This window comes from Macrobrachium rosenbergii, chromosome 39, assembly GCF_040412425.1.
Source record: "Macrobrachium rosenbergii isolate ZJJX-2024 chromosome 39, ASM4041242v1, whole genome shotgun sequence".
In the NCBI taxonomy this organism is placed as follows: Eukaryota; Metazoa; Arthropoda; class Malacostraca; order Decapoda; family Palaemonidae; genus Macrobrachium; species Macrobrachium rosenbergii.
Window position 1 is genome coordinate 11,782,919 of NC_089779.1, and position 21,227 is coordinate 11,804,145.

General features: G+C 38.6%; 1 protein-coding gene across 1 annotated transcript in view; it reads right to left on the minus strand.

The window, feature by feature from the left end:
• nonC (serine/threonine-protein kinase Smg1) overlaps positions 1–21,227 on the minus strand; it is a 108,964-nt gene that overhangs the window by 19,588 nt on the left and 68,149 nt on the right. Inside the window, exons 46-55 of the mRNA XM_067082572.1 lie at positions 19,069–19,195; positions 18,525–18,671; positions 15,109–15,262; positions 14,537–14,711; positions 13,174–13,297; positions 10,450–10,619; positions 9,320–9,533; positions 8,187–8,372; positions 7,512–7,766; positions 627–759 (exon numbers count right to left, since the gene is read on the minus strand). Of these exons, the coding sequence (XP_066938673.1) occupies positions 627–759; positions 7,512–7,766; positions 8,187–8,372; positions 9,320–9,533; positions 10,450–10,619; positions 13,174–13,297; positions 14,537–14,711; positions 15,109–15,262; positions 18,525–18,671; positions 19,069–19,195 (1,685 nt within the window). The remainder of the gene's footprint in view (positions 1–626; positions 760–7,511; positions 7,767–8,186; positions 8,373–9,319; positions 9,534–10,449; positions 10,620–13,173; positions 13,298–14,536; positions 14,712–15,108; positions 15,263–18,524; positions 18,672–19,068; positions 19,196–21,227) is intronic.

The window sequence follows — 21,227 nt, forward strand, 5'->3', positions numbered from 1 at the left end:
CTCCTTCTAATGAAGGAAACAGAAGTCAGAGCCTCTTCTAGAGCAGAAAGGAACACACAAATTCCAAAAGATATGCCTGATGAGAAGACTCTCAATATTCATACCTCTACCACCCACCAGTCCAATGGCTGAGAAGGAAGGAGAGAGTAGGCAGGGCAGAGATGAAACCCTAACCACTCATTTAAAGACGATAACATACTACCATGGTGTTTCTTTAGTACTCAAACAAAAAGTCTTATTGAAATACTTCATAAAATAGTGAATCTACAGCTTCATGTCTGCACTTGTGTATGTTACGGGTTGTCCCTAAAGAAAGAATACTGTTCCAGTATTCAGGACATAAAGAACAACGATTTGACTCAACACAAAAGCAATACAGATATTATACAATCAAACTTTATCAAACAGTTGAGAACCACGAAAGGACAGAAAAACAGAAAAGTCTTGACTTTATGACAGCAGAAGAGAGTGATGGGTTAGTGACAAGTGTGCCACCTATAAACCACCTTATTCCCAAATTTTAATGACTGCTTCCAGCTCTCACCAGGAATATTCTTATTAATAAGATGATGGTTTGTATTCTTGTACAAAAAATTAAGGCTTCAAAGAAAAATAATCATACTTACTTGATGATTCTTCTTTTCGACATGATGGTGATGACTGATATGCTGCAGTGAAGAATTCAACAATAGTTTGTACTTTCTTGACTCGAAGCAACGTTCTAAATACCTGACGAAGTGCTGGGTCTAGCAATGGTGCCTGTAAGTAAAAAACATATCAAGAAATTTCTTTTAAAAACTGTTTCTGCAACAGAAATGAAGTTTTTAATTAATTTGTATTTTTCCTAGCATACAAACCTGAGGTCTTTACATATGGATAACTTTCGGCGAAGCTGGAAAGTCTGGCTGTTACACTTTTGCAAGGCGGTTATGGTAACACTTACCTATGGTAGCGGCGGACCCATCCAACCGGTATGCATTCAATCTCCTAGTTTACCTTTTGGCCCAGGTCAAAGAATGAGGGGTGGTAAGAGGTGGGCCTTTTATGTAAAGACCTCAGGTCTGTATGTTAGGAAAAATACAAATTAATTAAAAATTTGCCATTTGTTCCTACATGAATACAAACCCTCGGTCTTTACGTATGGAGACTTACTATTGGGCTCACCTGGTATTCTCTTCCTGGTCATGAAAGAGTAAAGTAAGGATACCATACCTCTGATCTGTTGAACATATGGGATGTTCAACTGCCAGACTTCTGGGCACTTCGAATCAAAGGGAAGTATGAAAACCCTTGAATCGAAAGGTGCGGACGAACCCACAATGTTGAAGACTGTGTAGCTTAAAACCAACCGGCTTGCCCATAGTCAGTCCTTCTCTCTCCTTGCTAGAGAGAAGGAAGGAAATGCATCTATTAATCCAAACAAAAAATGGATTATAGACAGGATACTCAGTCATGCAGATCACCTGCATGCATGCCAGTCTAGCTCGTGACCCCTTGTTCAATCTTCCTCTTTCCACTGGAAGAGGATGGAAAACAGGAGAAAGGTAGGAAGCCAGTCCAACCCATACCTTCTCCTTGTAGCTGCACACCTCAGGTGAGATGCAACCTGTCCTAAAGAGCTGGGTAAACTACATGACTTATTGAGTGCCCACCAATGATACAAGGAAAAGGAGTCCAAGGACCCAAGGGCAATAACCTAAGGTAAAAGGATAAGAATGTGAGCGGCACAATTAATTACATTCTATCCTAGTACCTGATCGACGGGTTCTTCCTGAATGCCATAGATCGATGGATGACTGTGGACCCTAGAAATTTTGCTTCAAATGTACAGATGACCACCATGAAATTTCACGGTATGTTCGGAAGGTCATTTCCCTAGGCAGGGAAATGATCTCTTGCCTATGGTAAACACTCCACAGTAAGAGGATACGCATGTGAATTTCACAAATACGTTCTATCCTAGTACTCAAACTACATGTCCTTCGTGAATGTGACAGACATATGGATGACTTTGCCTTCCAGAGATCTTATCTGAAACGTACTGATGACCAGTAGGAAGTTTCACAGTAAGCTCAGATGATCAGATTGCCAGCTGGAGAAAGGATCCCTTTGCCATCGTTTCTTGGGCAATTCAAAGCCAGTGAACTAGTCATTAGCTTCGAGTTGAAGGGCTAGACTATGTGGGTAACACAGAAGTCATACTGTCTTTGGTGCCACAGGACCATTGAAGGGAAAATGATCAGTAAAATTGGTAACCTTTGAATATGTAGCATAAGCAGATCAAAACAGAGCCAACAACAGGAAATCAAGAGAAGAAAGAATATGATCAATCTCCTTTCAAGGTTGAGCGAGAACCGGAAGATGAGATCAACCATCCATCCCAATTTCATCAAAACAGTGCCATCTCGCTTTAGATTCCTAGTTGGTCATTGTACTGAAGGTACTTCTGTCTGTTCAAGTACTACCACTGTCGCAGACCTGACAAGTCAGATTTCATCGATACTGGAAGCTTAAGTGGCTTACCATAGTTAAGAACCACTGATCAAAATTCCATGGCCATAAAAGTTCTTCTTGTGTATATGTTATTGGTATGAAAGTCAATCTGATAAAAGAAACTGACAAGGGAAAGTAGGCATGCTCAATCACTTCACGTTGCCAAAGAAGTGGAACTCCTGTACCTGTGCATGGGTATAGACTCCAATGATGGAACTTGTCTGACACACATCCCTCACCCTGGACTGTGTCTGACTTTAGACTGTTTTGAGCATGCTACTGCAACCCCATTTATCAGTACTGTATACAGAGAAAATGATAGGATAACCCCAGGGGATGTTCTATGTAGAAACGTGCTTAGTACGCTACTGTCAACGAACTTCGCACCGCTGACAGAGGAGATGTCCTATGAAGAGATCCCCTATGATGACATCAGAAGCTACTCAAAAGAGTTGTCCTATGATGATAGGACACCCTGTCGACAGAGAAGATATCCTAGCACTGTCAATGGAATGTGCATCAGCAACAGAGACATCCTACGAGGAGATCCCCTACGGTGACAACAGTAAGCCACTCAATAGAGGAGTTGTCCTATGGTGATAGACAACGCCCCCACAATTCATTGCACATACTGACGTTGAGAACTATATCTGTTCAAGCAACAAACCATGTCTACCTCAATGACAGTGAAGAATGTCACAGACATTCGAACATCGAGTCGATAACAGTACTGGGGTGGAGACACGTCTATGGCCGTGCAGAATCCCTCACGTACATCTATAGAAAGCGCATCCTTTCTTGGCTGAACATCCTTGAATACCGGAATATCTGAAACTATGGGCAGTAAGTTAGGAACATGCAAGGGTTGAAGAGACAAAGCCTATCCTAGAACACATCCCCAAACCTCCAGAATCTCTCACGTTCAATGAAGAAAGTGCATCAGCTCTGACTGGAACGTCTGCTAGAAACGCCAAGCTGCTTCTGTCTTGAACACCTGGCGAGAAACGTTGGCTCGGAGTTCAGAAGAAAACTGAGTGTCTTGCTCGAGCTGAACACTCGAAACAAGCACCCTCCGTGTCTCAGATTTCCGAAGAAACCAAAGAACTTGGAAGGAGCTACAGAGTCATGTACAGGATGAAAACGGTTGCTCCTTACATCCGAGTGTCCGTAGAAATACAGGTGGAGAACTAGATAGGGGGACAATCCTGAAAGAAGTATAGGTGACAGGTTACCTCTTCAACTTGCCGAATTCGAGGAAACCGTGCACCTGGTGCTCTGTGAAGCAGGGTCCTGGAAAGAGACCACCACACAAAGAAATCTGAGTCCGTTGCCGAAGGAGGGCACTGACTGAAGAAGGCGAAGGCGAAAGAATTCTCTTCTTCGACTTCCACTGCAACCGAAGGGCCACACCACAGTACACAGATGCGGGAAGAAACAGCGAAGAATTCCCAAAAACTCAAAACATCTGCAATAGCGGAAGATGCATCATACTTCTCTTGAAAGGCAGAGTTGATCTACCAAAACTATGTTCCGAAACTATGTTGGAGGAACTGGTTAATGACGTCATAAGAACTAGCCATGATATCACAATCACATCCGTGACATCACAGGAGCAGACGACTCTTACCAAAGCAGAAATCATTAGATGTAAGAGCAGGAATAATCATATATTCTAACAATTGTTTGATAATACAAGTTTATTTCATATATATGACAAAAAGGCAACCAAAGTGAAGGGCACCAGATGACGAAACATTGGAAGGGAGACAAGAAGCTATGAAGCAGGCGAAGGCTACATCGGAGAAGCAGTCCGTCTAAGACTGGTTACCCTGAATGACGACTTCAACTGCGCATCCTACCATATGGCGTTACCCCACCATACCAGGAGAGGAACAACCCCTAAGTCACCACATTGAAGGGGCTCCCAGGCTCTGAATGGAACACACTGCCAACAGAACTGGTTCGGTTCCAAACTTCTTCCACAGAACTAATGAGTGGATGAGGTACCACAATATGTGAAGTGGTAACACTGGGAGAGCAAAGAGAATGTAGAGGGGGCTCCCAGGGACTGAGTGGAGCACACCGCCGTCTGACTTCAAGGTGAGCAGCAGGGCTGACAACAGACGTGCAAGAAGACAGGGAAGTCCAGGGGCAAACTAGATCTGAAGTGTAGAGCCTGAAAAGAAACAAATAACATGCCCTCTCCTCCCTTCTCAGGACGGGAATAAACTTCCCACCCCAAGCGAAAGGAAAAGAAACATATCTGTATCTAAGGGAAGGGAGTGAGCCGTATGACTCACACCACCTCCCCCACAAGACGGGAAAGAGATAAGATGGTAAATTCTGACCGGTCCTGAGCACGTAGACGGGACCAATGCAACTGTAGGACTTGCGCCATTAACATTCGTGCTGAGGGAGAGGAGGAAAACTTGCTAAGTTAAAGAAGATGAGTCCTCGCATAAATCCCTCGGCCGCAACACGAACCTGTAATGTCTCGATCGTCTCAATCTACACAACTGAAAGACTAAAACACTACCATGTTCCCAGATTTTGTGTAGTTTGGATCAAAACGCATGTCTAAAAAATACAATAACAACAATGGCATAAAGGGAGAAAAAATCAAAACTTAATCCTATTACAAAGTATGAGAAAGTCCTAATCCCACTTTGCAGTATGAGAAAATATGTCATTGTAGACATAGAAACAGAACATACTGACATGTCTTAATATGTCAGAATACACAAATGTTTCAATATATCCAAAATAATATTTCAAATTAGAAAATGTAAAATATACACAAGGTAAAAGGCCGAACGGCAGGACAGAAAAGAAAAGCATGTCTTGTTGACAGTGCAGCCAAAAGTAAACTGAAGAGATTGAATGCATACCAGTTGGGTGGGTGGTACTTCCTCCCCTACCATAGGTAACTGTTACCATAACCGCCTTGCAAAAATTTAACAGCCGGACTTTCCAGTTTCGTCAAAAGTTATCCATATGTAAAGACCGAGGGTTTGTATTCACGTACAAACAACTAATTTTTATAAATTCAATAACCACAAAATAGCCTTTGTGTGGCAACCCAAGTCTTCCCAGCTCTTGATAACACATCTCTACACCAATTCCTTATTTGTAATGCGCCCTTCTCAACATATGCTGGCCATGAAACTTGACATTCTATGGTTACACCTTTTCAAAATCTTCGCCATTTTTTTTTGTCACTGCTAACATGTCTGCCATATATAGAGCAGTACAAGCCATAACCACTAACTGGACATTTTGTTTACCAATAGTCTAGCCATCTCTTCCTATTTTATATATGCTGCAGCTCTCTTTCTTACTGCTCTCTAAACTCTTACTCCACAGTCTAGCATGTACCTAAGGTAAAAGAAATGCTCTAACACTTCTAAGACTAACCATTTATCACAACAGTTCTCAATTCTCTCCTCTTTCCTACTTGCTCTTTTAATACATTTTGGGCATTGAAAATCTCTTAAGCCATGTATAATTTGTAAAACTGAAATCCTGTGACACATTCTGTTACATATGTTACACAGTATAGATTTCACCACACAATTTTCCCACAACCACCAAATAATCACTTTCCTGACTTGTACTTTTTCTTTGCTTCCTATTCAATCACCATAAGCTGTGCTTTTTTTAAATATATTTTCAGTCACCTCCTTTCAATACATGTTCACCATCTCATCTTCAAATTCTGTTGTTAGCAACTGGTCAACTGCATAAAGCAGCTTCCAGAGGCACCCTTTCCTTTACTCTTTTATAGTCATTTCCATTACTATGATAAACAACAAAGGACTTTGCACTGAGCCTTGATGGACACATACTTAAAACTCACATCTTCTGATACACTTGCCTCTGTCTTCCCTACAGATTTATTGTATGTTATAGTGACATCATGAGCTTAATGAGGCTTTCAGAAACAACCTACTTTAATAAGCCCATTTAATCATCTGCCTTGGTATTATGTCAACTGCCTTTTCAAGATCCACAGATATGTAATTTAATCTCTTCCTCTTTGCATGGTACTTTTCCTAGCTCATAGAAAATGCTCCTTTTGTTGTTTATCTATGCATCAAAAAGTACTGATCTCATCCTCTCTTTCAGCACCTTCTCTAATACTCGTACTTTCAAAGTATGCTACGGTAGTTCTATCCCACAATAATTTCCACAATGCAATGCATCCCTTTTCCTTTGACTATCATTAATGGAAGGCTCTTTTCCATATCTTATGCTTCTAACTCTATCGGATTTTCAGATATTCTAGTAAGATCATGAATGATCACCTCACTTGCTGCTTTTTTAAGTCACTTGTGATTTTGGACAGTCCTTGGGCTTTTCTATTTTTCATCTCTGTGAGGAACCATTTAACCCCCTTCAGCTGTTATTTCTTCTACTGGTCCTTCAGTATGCCTACATCCTATAGTTCATGTTCATTCTATTTCTTCATGAAGTTTTTAAATTACTGCCTCCGTCATTCAAATATCCCATGATTTTCAATGAAAATTTCTCAATTTTCATCTTTTGTATACTTTGGCACTCCTACATCTATTCCACCTTCCTCGGCAATTTTGCTATCCTGAATATTTTCTCTTTTTTGAAGCCCTAAGAAAGCTGTTAATCAGCTCAGTGGTCTGGTTAAACTAAGATGTACTTAACTTATTTGTTGTGACAGTTTTTGCATGAATTTCTGCACACTGTACTAATGTTAACATGGTAAGCATATCATTATGTAAAATTCTAATGAACTTTAGCTGTGAATTCTGCCAAAAAGGTAAGACATCTAAAGAACAAAAGAGCCAATTACTATCTTGCCACGCACAATATTTACTGGACAAAATAGGCAATTACCATCTAAGTGTGGACCAATTAGACAAATGAAATGTTGGCATAAAAACATTTCTTAAAAGGAAAATCTTCCCCAGATAAGCCTAAAGAAAATTTAAATTTTCATTCTTCATACACAATTGAGAGGAATACAAGATGTTCTACATTACTACCATTATCTCTGATGCTTCTCTTGCAGTATCAACTCTTGGCCAGGGCTGGGGTAAAGGTGCTAGACTTAATGCTTCCATCAACTGGTCCAGCTGTGTGTCAACTGCTTCAAACAAAAGATGGAAACCCATGAGCAGCATCTGTCCTTGGCTCATTTCACCACTAACGCTGTTGCCTCCAGATGTGATTTGGTTAATAACTTCCATGAGCTGACTATGAAGATTTGTAGCCTCTTGCACAGCTTCCTCGTGTCTTGGCTACAAAATTCCAAAAAGAAATGCATAAATAAAAAGTCAACATTAAATCCACAGAAAACTTACAGTGACAATCTGTTATACAAAATTTAATTTTAAATTTCTATAATTATAAGAATATGAACAAATAATACATCATTTACCACCTACATGAAAAAGACATTAAACACTGATATTTATTAATAAATATAATGAATTACTGTATATTTATTATTTTCTAAAGAAGAATATGAATACTTTCCAACAAAACTGTAACAATCTTATAATAAAATGTAATATGTGAGAGCTCTGCAAAATAAAACTACTACTTTCTTACTTATCATAAACATATAATTGCATAAATGGTAGGACATAAAGTGGCTGTACTTAACAGAAAAATTGATATAAGCTTGGGGAAATACAAAAAACCATCTAAAACTTTACAGGCATCATCAATATCATCTGACGCAGGTGAGTTGTAAGCTGTTGGCAAAGTGTTGCAGGAGAAATGCGAGCATTGGTAATAACAGCCTGAAGATCCTTGGCTAAGCTAATCACAGATGGTTCTCCTCTCCAAAATAAACGAACACCCTCTACAATGATGATGACACTTGTATTGAGTACCAATTCCTGAAATATAAATTATAAATTCTACAAAATCATTTATCAGTGTAATATTTTTGAAATAATATTTGTAATCCAAATTACTTTCCTTTTAAAAACATGCAAAGACATTAAGTCAACTCGTTAACAGCCTTGAATACATCTTAATGGTGCTTGTCAGTCTAAGAAAGAAAACCTTTATTCACTGGGATATGGCTATAATATTTATACCATGCATACAATCAATTCTCAGCCAACCAACAACAAATACAAATGTTGTTTTTTTTGCAACTTTTAAGCAACAAGATTTCCAGTCTCAACTCCTGCAGTTCTACAAATGAATGATACACATATAGTGAAGATTCCTGTGTACATCTTTAAGTAAGTCTAAAGAAATCTTAGAAACAATTGCTGATTTGCAAAATATATATGATAAAATTTACATTTTTTCTGTCATAAAAATGCCAAATTCAAACCTTTTTGATATAAAAATAAGTTTTTTGTTAATCAGACAGATATGGTCCTCCTAAGCATAAAAATCTAAATTAAATCTATTGAAAATAACAAAGGAAGGAGCAGTTTAAATTCATCTAAAGTTTCTTAGGTAGCACTATAATACCTATCTAGAAGTACTATTCTACTTAATACAATCTCAAATGTAGCAGGATTTCAACAACTGTTTCAATTTTTACTTATAGTCTGCCACTTTGATTTTAACATTACCAACCTCTTTCAGTTTCCTGTAATTGTTACCACTTCGATTTTAACATTACCAACCTCTTTCAGCTTCCTGTAATTGTTACAAATCTCCTTCTTTCAAAAGTCAGGACTAACAGTTTACCAAAGTTATAATCCCCTTACTCTCTTGGAATCTAGCAATCTTCCCCTTTTTTAAATGGATCTTGGAATGCTATCATATGGTTGCCATCTCACCATTTTCCACATAAAAAAGACAACTTCAATGGTTGACTTACGTGAAGAGTGGCAAATACATCATGGAGTGCAGATATAGCCTGGATAACAGGGGTTTCTTGAGGGAATGTTGGTGGGGAGTGGGTTGTGAGAAGGGTTACTAATTCTACCATACCACCAAGTGTGACCATGCTCTCCCGCAACCACCAAAGCCCACCAATGGTCAAATCAACTAATCCTTCTCGTGTGCCTGCTGCCGTTTTGTCTGCCCGCAATCTGTATAAAAAGTTACAGAAACTATTACGTGATGTACACAAATTAATATAATTAATATTTGCAACACAACTATGCTCCTTTTTCTATATTCCTGACAACAAAAATCATGCCTTATGAGACAAATCAACTTTTTGTGATTCTTTTATTAAAAATTTACTGTAAAATGTAATTAAAAAGTATTTAAAGCAAATATGTTTACCGTGGTAAATCTAACTTTATACTTACAGTATACATCCTTGCCTTACATACTTGAGTCTCAATTTGTGCAAAATGATTTTAGTGCTGCTTATGGGTACAGAACTGAGAAATCTTATAATTTATGAGCTGCTGTTTTCCATGTGATCAGCAGCAGTACTTTATGTTCAATATGACAACAAGCATAGCTTTCTCTGACAGAAAGATATTTGAATAAAATTACTTAATCATATTGCTACACTTTCAATTTTCAAAGTAATAAAATCTAATGTCACTACTGCAACAGCAACACAATTGTTTATGGAAAAATGCTCAAAACAAAGAAGTAAATGGCAGCCTATGCTCAGTCAATAAAAATTTCATATCAAAGAAGCCTACAGGTCTTAAAACACTGCAGCTATGCACTTAGCTTGAAAGCACTTAAAAATATTTTCCAAAATCTAAAATCTATATTAACGTTTTCTAAATCTTTGTATTGTCATTGTTCCAATGACAAATTAGACATCAAGTTACAGCCCTGTTTCAATTTAACCAATATGATATTCCCAATTAAGTCATAGTGAAAAAAAAAAAAACCAGTTTCATTTTCACTGGTTCATAGATAACACAAAAACATTGTGTACTCGCTCAGTCTAAGGAATCACCTCAGACACTTGTGCCACGTCATTCAAGTCAAGCCATCATATTGGTCTATTGTATACAGTGAAAAAAACCATCTTACCTTGCACCTGTTAGCTGAGTTAGAGAATTCAGAAGGGCACATGTCATTGCAGCTACTCCTGCCATCCCATGGTCAGTTACCAGATTCGTTAGAGCTAGGGATGTTTCATGTACACTGTTGACAACTACAACACCATCACTCAGGCCTTCAGCTCTCATTCGTTCATAAACCTGAATTGCAGAAAGTTTTAAATAATATATGAAAAATACCATTAGCTGATACTGTATACTTCCTCCACAAAGTCAAACAGTTATGTGAGCAATGAAATAAAAATTTTCCCTTCTTAAAATTAATAACTATTAATAAATTATCATGTAAGATGTCTAAAACATTCTCACTTCATAATTGTCCTATAAGGTATATCTGAGATTTTGCCTTCCATATGTGATGACAGAAGCATCATACCATCCTTCAAGTACTCTGTGTAATTTCATTGCCTATGTCTTTCCTGTGCTTTATCTTCCATATATCATCACTTATCTCCTGCCACCCTTCTCATAGTTGTCATCCAAGTAGGCTTGGGTCTTCCAACTCCTCTAGTGCCTACAAGAGCCCTGCTAACACTAACATATACTATTCTCCTCAAAGTGATGCTGATTTTCCTGTCAGTCATGAATCCTACAAAGCAACCTGACAAGCTGGTAATGAATACTTTGAGGCCTAAGAAAATTACCTAAAGCTTGAGGAATTTGAAGTAAAAGTGACCTTCTTTTATGGATCAGACCACTTGGGCCTGAGACTCCTACAGATTAAAGTTGAGGTTTCTGAAAAAACTAAGAGATTTGTATCCTGAGGAACCAGAGGAACTCCCTTCTGCATATTCCATAAGTTACTCCATCAATGGCTGTTAAGAAATACAGACTCCTAGCTGGTGATACTGATGACTTGCAACATTAAGGCTGCATCCAATATGAGGCCAGGCAAAGCTGAAGACAACAAATATGTACAAAAGTAGCTGGGCAGAACTGACTTCTCCAGTGGCTGATCAACACCATCTAAGATCTGGCTTTAGGCCATGTCTGAAGAAGTAAGTTGTTGATGGTCTTGAAAAGGTGGCACACACTGTCCTCCAAGGGGTGAGCTAACTGCTAGACAGAAAAAACATTCGCAATTAAACAGTCTGAGTGGATGGCAACAGGTCTGACTTCTCCAGGTTGACCTGCAGACCCAGGGAGACTGATACAAGTCCAGAAGAAGTTGCAGGTGACTGCAACTCTTTCCTCAGAGAGGCCAAAATCAACAAAGTGTCTGGGTAGCAGCCTACAAGATGCCTCCAGGAAGCCACTGAGGCAAGCATCCTGGGTAAGACCTGAGGGGCAGTAGCCCCACCTAATGAAGTGAGAGTACATCCCAGGAAAATGGGTAAACAGGGACATGAAGCCACTCATCCCTCAGGTTTATGAAAGCAAAAATTCCCTTCTGAAAATAGACTGCTATACAGATGACCTAAGGAATCAGACGAAGAAATTTGTTCAGTTGGTTGGTGTTGAAGCCTGGTCTCCAACTCCCCACTGGCTAAGAGTCTGGAGAGAGGAAGAGCTAAAGATCTCTAGCAAAGGCACAGCCAGGCAGTCAATAGACACAATTAATGATTTTAACATAAGAGATGCTATCTTGCAGTGAACACAGGTCTTCAGTATTAAGTTCATTCAAATCTTCCAATGGCAGAACTTGGTAAACAGTCTATGGGCAAGAAGATCTGGTAGGAGTAGGAGGAGGCATGAAGGAGGAGAAAACCTCATTCAAAGACACCCCGTGGTCACTGAGCAATGAGCTGAACCAACTATTTGCTAGCTGAGTAGGAATATTGCATTTAGATATGGTATTACCCAAATGCATACAATTGTTACTTAAACAAATCCTCGCAAACTATATATGTAAGGGCTGGAGAACAAATTTGGTGTCAACAAAAGGATGAAATAAAAGTGCTGCGAGACTTACCATCCTTGACAATACAAGTATGCTGAAGTAGAATGACAATGGGAATGAAATGCCAGAAAAAATACATATACACATACACACACTCACACAATAGCAAAAACAAACAAAATCACAACTTAGGCTGAGAACAAAAGAATTAAAGGTACTGGTTACCATGATAAAGACTAACAGGAAGTCAATGGCCTAAACAAACATTTCTAAGCACAATGGATCCCAATTACAATAAGGCAAGGAAAAAATACCGTTAATAGCCACAAAACTATGATTAACAAAACCTCAATTTGAAATAAACACCAAAAAGAAAAGGATCACCGAAACAAACAGAAAAATATGATAATATTAATTACATGACTGATAAGAAAAACTGCCAAAAACCAAACAGGCCAGCATGTTACATTAACAAAAGAGAATGCATTGTTTGCTGCTTGGAGGGTATCCTCACTTAAAAAACTCACAAAATAATATAAGTGCATCATACATATGAAGAAAATTAATTTAAATGCAATGAAAATAAAATCCTGTAATTGATACAACACTAAACCATGGTCCCTAAGAGAATGGTGGCATGTATAACCTCAACCGAGACTCACTAGAGAATAAATACTATTAGGGTATCCACAAAGATCTGAAAGTTGTTAAGCATGTCGACAGCAACCATCTTTGAAATGCTTCACTTCATACACCTGGAAGCAATCACTGAAGGCTGTTTTATGATTAAAGGGTTGTTTTTAATGATGTATTTTACAGGAATACTACCTTCACTTTAAAAATGTAACTACACACCTTCTGAATTTGGGATGTAACTTGTAGTGCCTTGTTATGCAACTGCAAATCAATATTACGGACATGACTAACAAGACCGGCTTCTGATGCTTCACGGTGACTCTTGTTTATCACTGTCTGGACACTGAAAAATGAATAAATTTTAGTTTCTCATTCCTGCAAATTTTTTCAACTTACAGCTGTGAATAAATATGAGATGATAAAAAATATTAAAAGTTGCATACAAATGAATTAAATTAATGAATTAAAATAATAAAGAGAAAAGAAAGCTTTCCGGAAAAGTTGTTGTTGTACACTATAGCACCTGATGAACATGAAGTTTCTGGCTATCTATATACAATCTTTACGATTATGCTTAATAAAAAATTTTTAGTTATATATAAGCCTAATATTCATGTACCACATGTTAAGTCCACCAATATTTTGTCTTTCCAATAGAAAAAGGTAGTCTCAGCAAAAGATCCCCCCTCTGGATCCTCACCAACAATTTCACTATCAAGTATACTGCATATGAAGCAGAAAGATTCATAAGAAAGGAGGACACTCTTTTTATGATTACATAATGAGCTTGTTTCAAATGTACCAGAACAATAAACAAATTATTAAAGAGTGTGCAAGTATGTGAAAAATAAACAGAGATAGGCTGGAGTGCAGCAAACACTGCAAACTAAATTGCTTGTGTCATCAAAAAGTCAATTCTTTACAAAGTGATGTGCTTGAGAAAGCTGATGATCCAAAGACAAGCCTGGCATGTGAGTTATGGGAACATTATTTGATCAATTCGAAAGGGGAACTGATCTATTCCTCTTATATGAGCCACAATTTGCTGCTAATGGGAACAGGTGCATATTGGGATTTTAAGGATCATCCAAAGCAGATGAAATTGTATTAATGGAAAGATTACATTTGGACTCACATTATCAGACAATTGCCTCTACAGTAAACCCCCCATATTCATGGGGGATGCGTACTGCACACCCCTGCAAATAGCTAAAATCCGTGAATACTTAGAACCCCTCTAAAAACACTTAGAATTGCCTATTTTGATAGTTTAAACACAAAAAAACCCTCTAAAAATGCTTATACCTGAGTATTTTAATAGTCTGATTACAAAACGTGCATTTAGTCATGAAAATGATAAGAAAATACAGTAATTAGTGAATATTTCTCAGTGAAAAATACCACGAATGGGCGAATTTTCCGCAAATAATGGGTAGATACGTTCCACAGAGAAATCTGCGAATACATGAGTCCGCGAATAGTGAGACCGCAAATATGGGGGGTTTACTGCACAGTAATAGGAAACGATGAATCCATAATAAAAAGTTTACACTCTTTCTTACGAAATGTAAAATATACTCACTTATTGATAGTAAAATCTTGAAGAAGAGAGGTAAGCCAGACTTGTTGCTGAGCTAGACGATGGTGAGACATGTGGTCTGCTGGGTAATTGACCCAAACACTGCCATACTTTACAAGAAGGTCTAAGCTGCTTCCCAGTACATTTTGAACTTGATTTACCACTTTGCTAAGCTCCACTTTGAAGGAAAATAATTACAATAATATATAATTAAACAGTATTTGAAATGGAAAAAATACATGGTTACAGTAATCATGGTTTAACAAAATCTTTGCTAAGTATATAAAATATTTTATAGCATGATTTTCCTGTTCTCTGTATCTGAATACCTCATAATACATTTATACAGTATTTTGGCAACCTGTAACAAGTCTACCTTAATTTGTACACCTTACTGAAACATCTTCTGGCTTAAGAATTCAACTATAGTAAAAGGGAATGAAATTATGAAATGGTAAAAAAAAGAAAAAGAATTAAATTTTCATCATATGAGGAGCTTCTAGTATATTGACTGAAAGAATTTTCTTATAATTAACATAATAAAAAATACTTTGGATTGAAAACATTAAATTTACCTTCAGTGTGTTCACACTGTGTAGCTAGCTGCCCTTGACCAGCCTTTGTGAGGAATTCACTCACTGGCGAAACACTTGCTAAGAAACTTCCAGCACCACTGAGTTTGGATCGCCATTCACCGAGCTGTCCACCCTCAAATACACGAGATGCATTCTGAAAAGTGAAATCACATTTTGTAATGCACAAGTTTATTAGACAGTACTAATTTTTTTAATGAAAGTTTTTCTGCAAACCCATTACTCATAATTAACAATATTTTGCATAACATGTAACAAGCTACACTGACTTGAAGAGTTGAAGAAAGGTTTTTACTGTAATGACCAGAGCTCAGTCTGTCATACACCTGCAACATCTTTCATTTATCTGTGCCAATCCCCATCTGACAGAGTGAAAGGAAGGGAGGAGGGCTCTGAAGAATATCATCAATGGGTCTGTATAAAATCTTGTTGTTTTAAAAACAGAGTTTTTTTATATGAAAACCGAAAGACATAACTAGCCTGAAATGCAATTTAGGTGAGATGATGAAGCAGATCCCTTTCCCAGATGCAGGAAGTTCAATTCCTACAGATTGGAGACAGTGGAACCACTGGCAACTTTGATATCCAGATAGCTTTGGTGGGAGATGAAATGGGTATCCTGGATAATACAAGAGCCAAGTACCCAAGGTATAAAGATGGGCACTTCAAGAAAAACACATCTGGCAAGTTTCAACACAAGAGAAGAGGATGCTTGAACCCTGAGGGTGTTACCCCTCAGCTAAGTGAGGGCCTCCTGAGAAACCTATGTGCAACCAGGAAACCAAGGAAACAAACAAAAAAGGGAAGTCTTGAGAAAGTCTGATTCTTTTGACCTGAGAAAAGACAGACAAATGGAAGAGAGCTGGAAAACACAAACCAAAGGTGGCATGACTTGAGAGTCCCAGCTCAGCTATGGAACTTAACATCAACTGAAATACCCCCACAAATGCCAACAGTTGGGCTGAGAGTCTCAGCTAAAAGAGGTAGAGTGCCCATTAAAGTGCTTAAAAGGGGCAAGAGCAAACAAGAACAGCCTTGAGGATGATGGTGCCTGACAGTAGACCAAAATGCAATGGTGAGGCAAGAGTGAAATGGCAAACAAGCATGAAAATTTCTGTTGCTTTTGGAAGCCCATTCCTCTAAAAGAAGCCTTAAGAGAAGGCAGAGCCAAGAATGAGCAAAATGGGTAGAATGAGATCCAACCAGTATTAAGGGAACCAAGGGCCTGGTCAAATAAGAATCCCATACATTGCACCAGCCAAGTATCCACACGGGATTATGTAAAATGATAGGGGATAAAACCTGTTATCCACCTAACAGTCACTGCCATGACCTAGTGATCATAGCTGTGACCACTGAACAATAGCAGAGTCAAAAACCATCATCAAGAGGGTCACCTATACTTCTGACACTGACCAAAGTATCAAGAACAACAGATATGTGGATATGGCAGGAATCCAGAATGACTTCAGTGGCTTCCACAAAACTTTTGTCAATAAAAATCTCAAAGAATAACACTCGAAGGAGGGATTCAAATGAATTGAGGTCTTGGTACTTGGTGAAATAGTATGTAGAAAAAAACCATGGAATTAACAGTGAAGTATCAGATTTCTAAATGAAAACAACAAACGCAAATCCTTCAAAAGCAATGCTGCTTGATGAAAGTCTCAGAACAAACCCCAAGGGGACCCTGGGGAAGACAGACCCATTTTCCAAATGATGAGCCAACAGTGAGATGGCAAAGGGGCCCACATTATTGCCAGCACAAAAGGGGACAATTCAAATTTAACCAACAAGCATTATAAGTTGAAAGTTGATGCTGGAATAGAAAAGTCAAGATTGCTGTCATGATCCCTTAGCAAATGAAGCCTTCATGGAGAGGGAGAGAGCAAACCTTGAGGAAAGTCCACAGTCAGAAAACAATCCAGACTAAGAACAAGAAAATGAAGCACGTGTCCGGCATCTAGAAGGTCGACAAAAAATCACAGAAGCTACTATCTCCAAGTATGAGGTGCAAGTACAGAGATCAGAGCTTACTAAAGGAAGACAATGCCACCATCTTAATACTCCATCCCCAATGCTAAGGACATCAGCCAAAGCATTGTATCTTGTAAAAGATGTATGACATGGGAAAAAAATATACTGGCAGATACAATAAGGATTTTTGTGAAGAGTCATCTTGTGGAAGCTAATCAGTTGCATGGATGAACAAGATGAACAAGGCAAACTTTAGAAGACCACACACAGTGAGCCCTGATGAAGTGGAGCGGTTGTCACAGAATGAGCAGGTACAAATATGGCAGAAACTGCAAGTCAGGCATTAGTGCAACTTGTGGACATATGTGGAGTAAACAACCTGAGAAAAGCACATCATGAGCTGAACCCGGAGAGGTATTCCCTCAAGACATGGCACCAGACACAACAAAATTGGGAATAGGGTGGCTCAGCCAGCTCAAACAGGTGACTATGACTGCAAAACAGCTCCCACAACTCCAGGGTAAGGGGGGGCAGTCATCAAGACAATTGGTAGCAAATACTCTATTGCGGTGCCAAAGAACCGTGAACTATGACAAAGAGACAGAAATCCAAACAACAAAGACTGAGGGTAACTATATGCTCAGCTGCCACATCATCAGCATAAAGGAGGGCACAAGAGGACACCAAAGCCTAAGAGACATTTAGTTTGGCAGAGATAAAAAAAAAAAATTGGCACCTGATAAAGTGAGAAGAGAATAATTCCCCAGGAACCATCAAGAATAAAAAGTAGAGGGAACAAGGGCAACAAAGGACACAAAAGGCCAAGAAAAGAGGAAGGCAAGGCAAATAAAGCAATGAGAAGTGGGACACATCCAATAAGCATGCACTGAAAATGGAATAGGGTCAAAAGGATGTAAATGGAGAAGAGGGACTTAATGCCAACAACAGTGAAACAACAGGAGTGATGAAATAAGGACTTTGGATCAACTCAACATGACCAAAATTCCAAAGAGAGAAGATTCAACTTTGCTGAAAGGACAATTAGAACTGAATGTGAAAGGTCACTGGTTCCTCTCAAATGTCCCCTGAAAGAAAAGCCCCATTGAAAAGAGAAACATACATACCAGCCTGACATTGTCTGGTTTATGGATTGAACACTGGCTCATTCACAAGAAAAGATAAAGAGTTTAAACTGACCGGCATCCTCATTCGACAGCAGCCGAAGAAAATGTGTTTAGTGATGGCAGGCGCACGGGGTTAGTCCCCAACTCATCCACCTGTCACCAGTTAACTACCTTCTTACCAAGTTTCAAAAACTAATTCCAGCTCATGTTGAGGAATACACTTACATAAAAGGTAACGGTTTTTATTCCAATATGAAAGCATTTAACAATAACAACGCTTGATATACAATGTCTTACCACATATAAGGTATGCCAGTGTTTAACTTCTATAAGTCTTGAATTTACTAATTCCTTGCTATGTTCAATTGCCTTTTTAACAACTGCAAACTCTTCATATCGTGGACGAAGACCATACAGACTGTGTTGAGGATTAGCTTCTGCTTCCTTTGAAATGAAAAAAAAATACTTAGTAACCAAAATAATTTCTAAGAGGGAAAGGGTTACAAGTTATGATCAGCTCAACTGAAACCTTCAGCAATTAATTATATGGCACATTTACTGTAGGTTTTAAGACAGTTACTTAATGAAGAGTTAAATATGTTGTTTCTGATTATAAAACTTAGTTATAACTGTCCTAAATTTCAGTCAATAACTAAAATAAAATACATAAAGTAATTTTAGAAGACTTTAAAGATGGTTAAAATAAATCATGTACAGTATTACTCTATGTTCCTGGGTTTTAAATTGCTGGATTAGAGACAAAACCAAACCAAAACAGTAAAACAACTGAATCTCAACTTTATATTTACAGGAGAACCTAGAGTAGCAAAAAATATCGAACCTTTAACATTGCCATGAGATTATGCCCATCTTGTAAGTTGGCACCTGATTCTGACAAGGCTTCATGAGCTTTCTGCCACTCCATCAGATTAGCTTCTACATTAGGGATGGCTTCCAGGACTTCCAATCTGTAAAAAAAAAAAAAATTAATTAATGGACAATTTTTACTCATCTACCATATGTAATACTATAAGATTACATACTATAGCAGTGTGCATTCGAAATTAAGTCAGTAAAAATGCCATCAAAAGATAAAGACAATTGGGTTGAACTTCACTGACTTTATCATAGGCCTTACTAAAAAGCTGTATAGGAAAGAATTCTTCTGAAATGATCACAAGAATGACAGAAGCTTCTTCGTCAGTGCATAGCTACATTACTAAAGATTTGTTTCTCTTGAACCCTTAAAGACATCCATAAATGATCTGAACAACTTGCACATTCTCAAATACATACGGCGGGAGTTCCCAGGACATCGTACCCATGCTTCAGGCTATCCTGGAACCATCCACCATTAATAGCTTAAAATGTATTTTTATAATAAAATGAGGTTTTGTACATACTTACCTGGTAATTATATATATAGCTGTAGTCTCTGACGTCACGGCAGAAAATTGAAAATCGCGGCAGCGCTAATGAATAGTCACGTGATACCCCCTTCCCCGCCCTCTACAGGTGAGTGGGAGGAACCATAGCCCAAACTCTTCATATGTTTATGCCATACCTGCCCATGAGAGGGGAGGAGGGTGGGCTTTGATTATATAATTACCAGGTAAATGCTATGTACAAAAACCTCATTTTATTATAAAAATACATTTTTGTACATATAACACCTGGTAATTATATATATAGCTGATTGGCACCTTGATGGAGGTGGGCCATGGCAGCTAATATGAAAAAGTCTAGACAATTGTGAAAATAAAAAAACACAATGATGGTTCTTACCTGTTGAGGTAGCTGATTTGATGGATACTGCCTCTTAATCTGCTATCCTCAACTTTTAACTAGGTATATAGACCTGGTTAAGTGCTAAGAGGGCTACATGCCAGTCGAGGGCTCACCGTGGACTATGCATGATAACCAACCAAATAAATGCCCCTGCCCAGGGCGCAGTACGAAAAACACATAGAACAAGGGTGTCACCAATAACCTGTACCTTAAAAATATTACCCAAAATGTAAGACTGTTGGGTACTCTAGTCTAATGTACCCCCAGACATCCCAGAAAACAACAACGCTAACCTTAAGCAGAGAAAGCATCACAAGGAAGGATCGACTTCCACATTCCATACCCAACACCGTGCAGTCACCACAAGCGGTCCCCAACGTGCCATCCATCATATATTGTCTCAATCTCTCAAATAATGAGAGGAGACACTGACCTACATTTCCAAAATGTAGCTTGAATAATTGAATCTAAGGAAAGATTCCTCCCTATATACCAACGAGGTTGAGACGCTCTCACCTCATGTGCTTTAACTTTAGAAATTTGAAGCTGCACGTCTTCTACCTAGTTTGTGAGCTTCTACAATCAGGTCTCTCAGAAGGAAGAGCATTCTTGAAAAGGGCCTACTCGGATCCCCTCACAGAACACCAAAGATTGGGAGAAGGACCTCTCACTGCTTGAGTCCTTTCAAAATATACTTTTAATGCTCTTACTGGGCATAGAAGTCTTTCTTCTTCGTCTGGTCCCACCAAAATCCGAGAGACCAGGGATCGAAAGGATCTCGGCCAAGGCTTAGGCAAGTCTCATTCTTTGCCAAAAAACTCAACAATGAAGAACAGACTTTACCCCTAGAAAACCCAATTCTCTTATCTGGGGCGTGCAGCTCACTGACTCTCTTGCTGTATGCAGAGCTGCAAAGAAGATTGTCTTCTCGTGAGGTCTCTGAAAGAGCAAGACGATAATAGCTCAAACTTACTGCCCACAAGCCATTTCAAGACCACATCAAAATTCAGGAAACCAATCTCTCTCTGGAATTCTTGGATGTTTCAAACGATCTGATAAGATCTGACAAGTCCTTGTCATTTGAAATATCAGGCCCTTATGCCTAAAGACTGTCGAAAGCATTGCTCTGTAGCCCTTGATCGGCAGCGAAGACAGCTTCCTCTCACTCAGATACAGGAAGTCTGCGATCTCTTCTAAAGTGGTCTTAGAAGA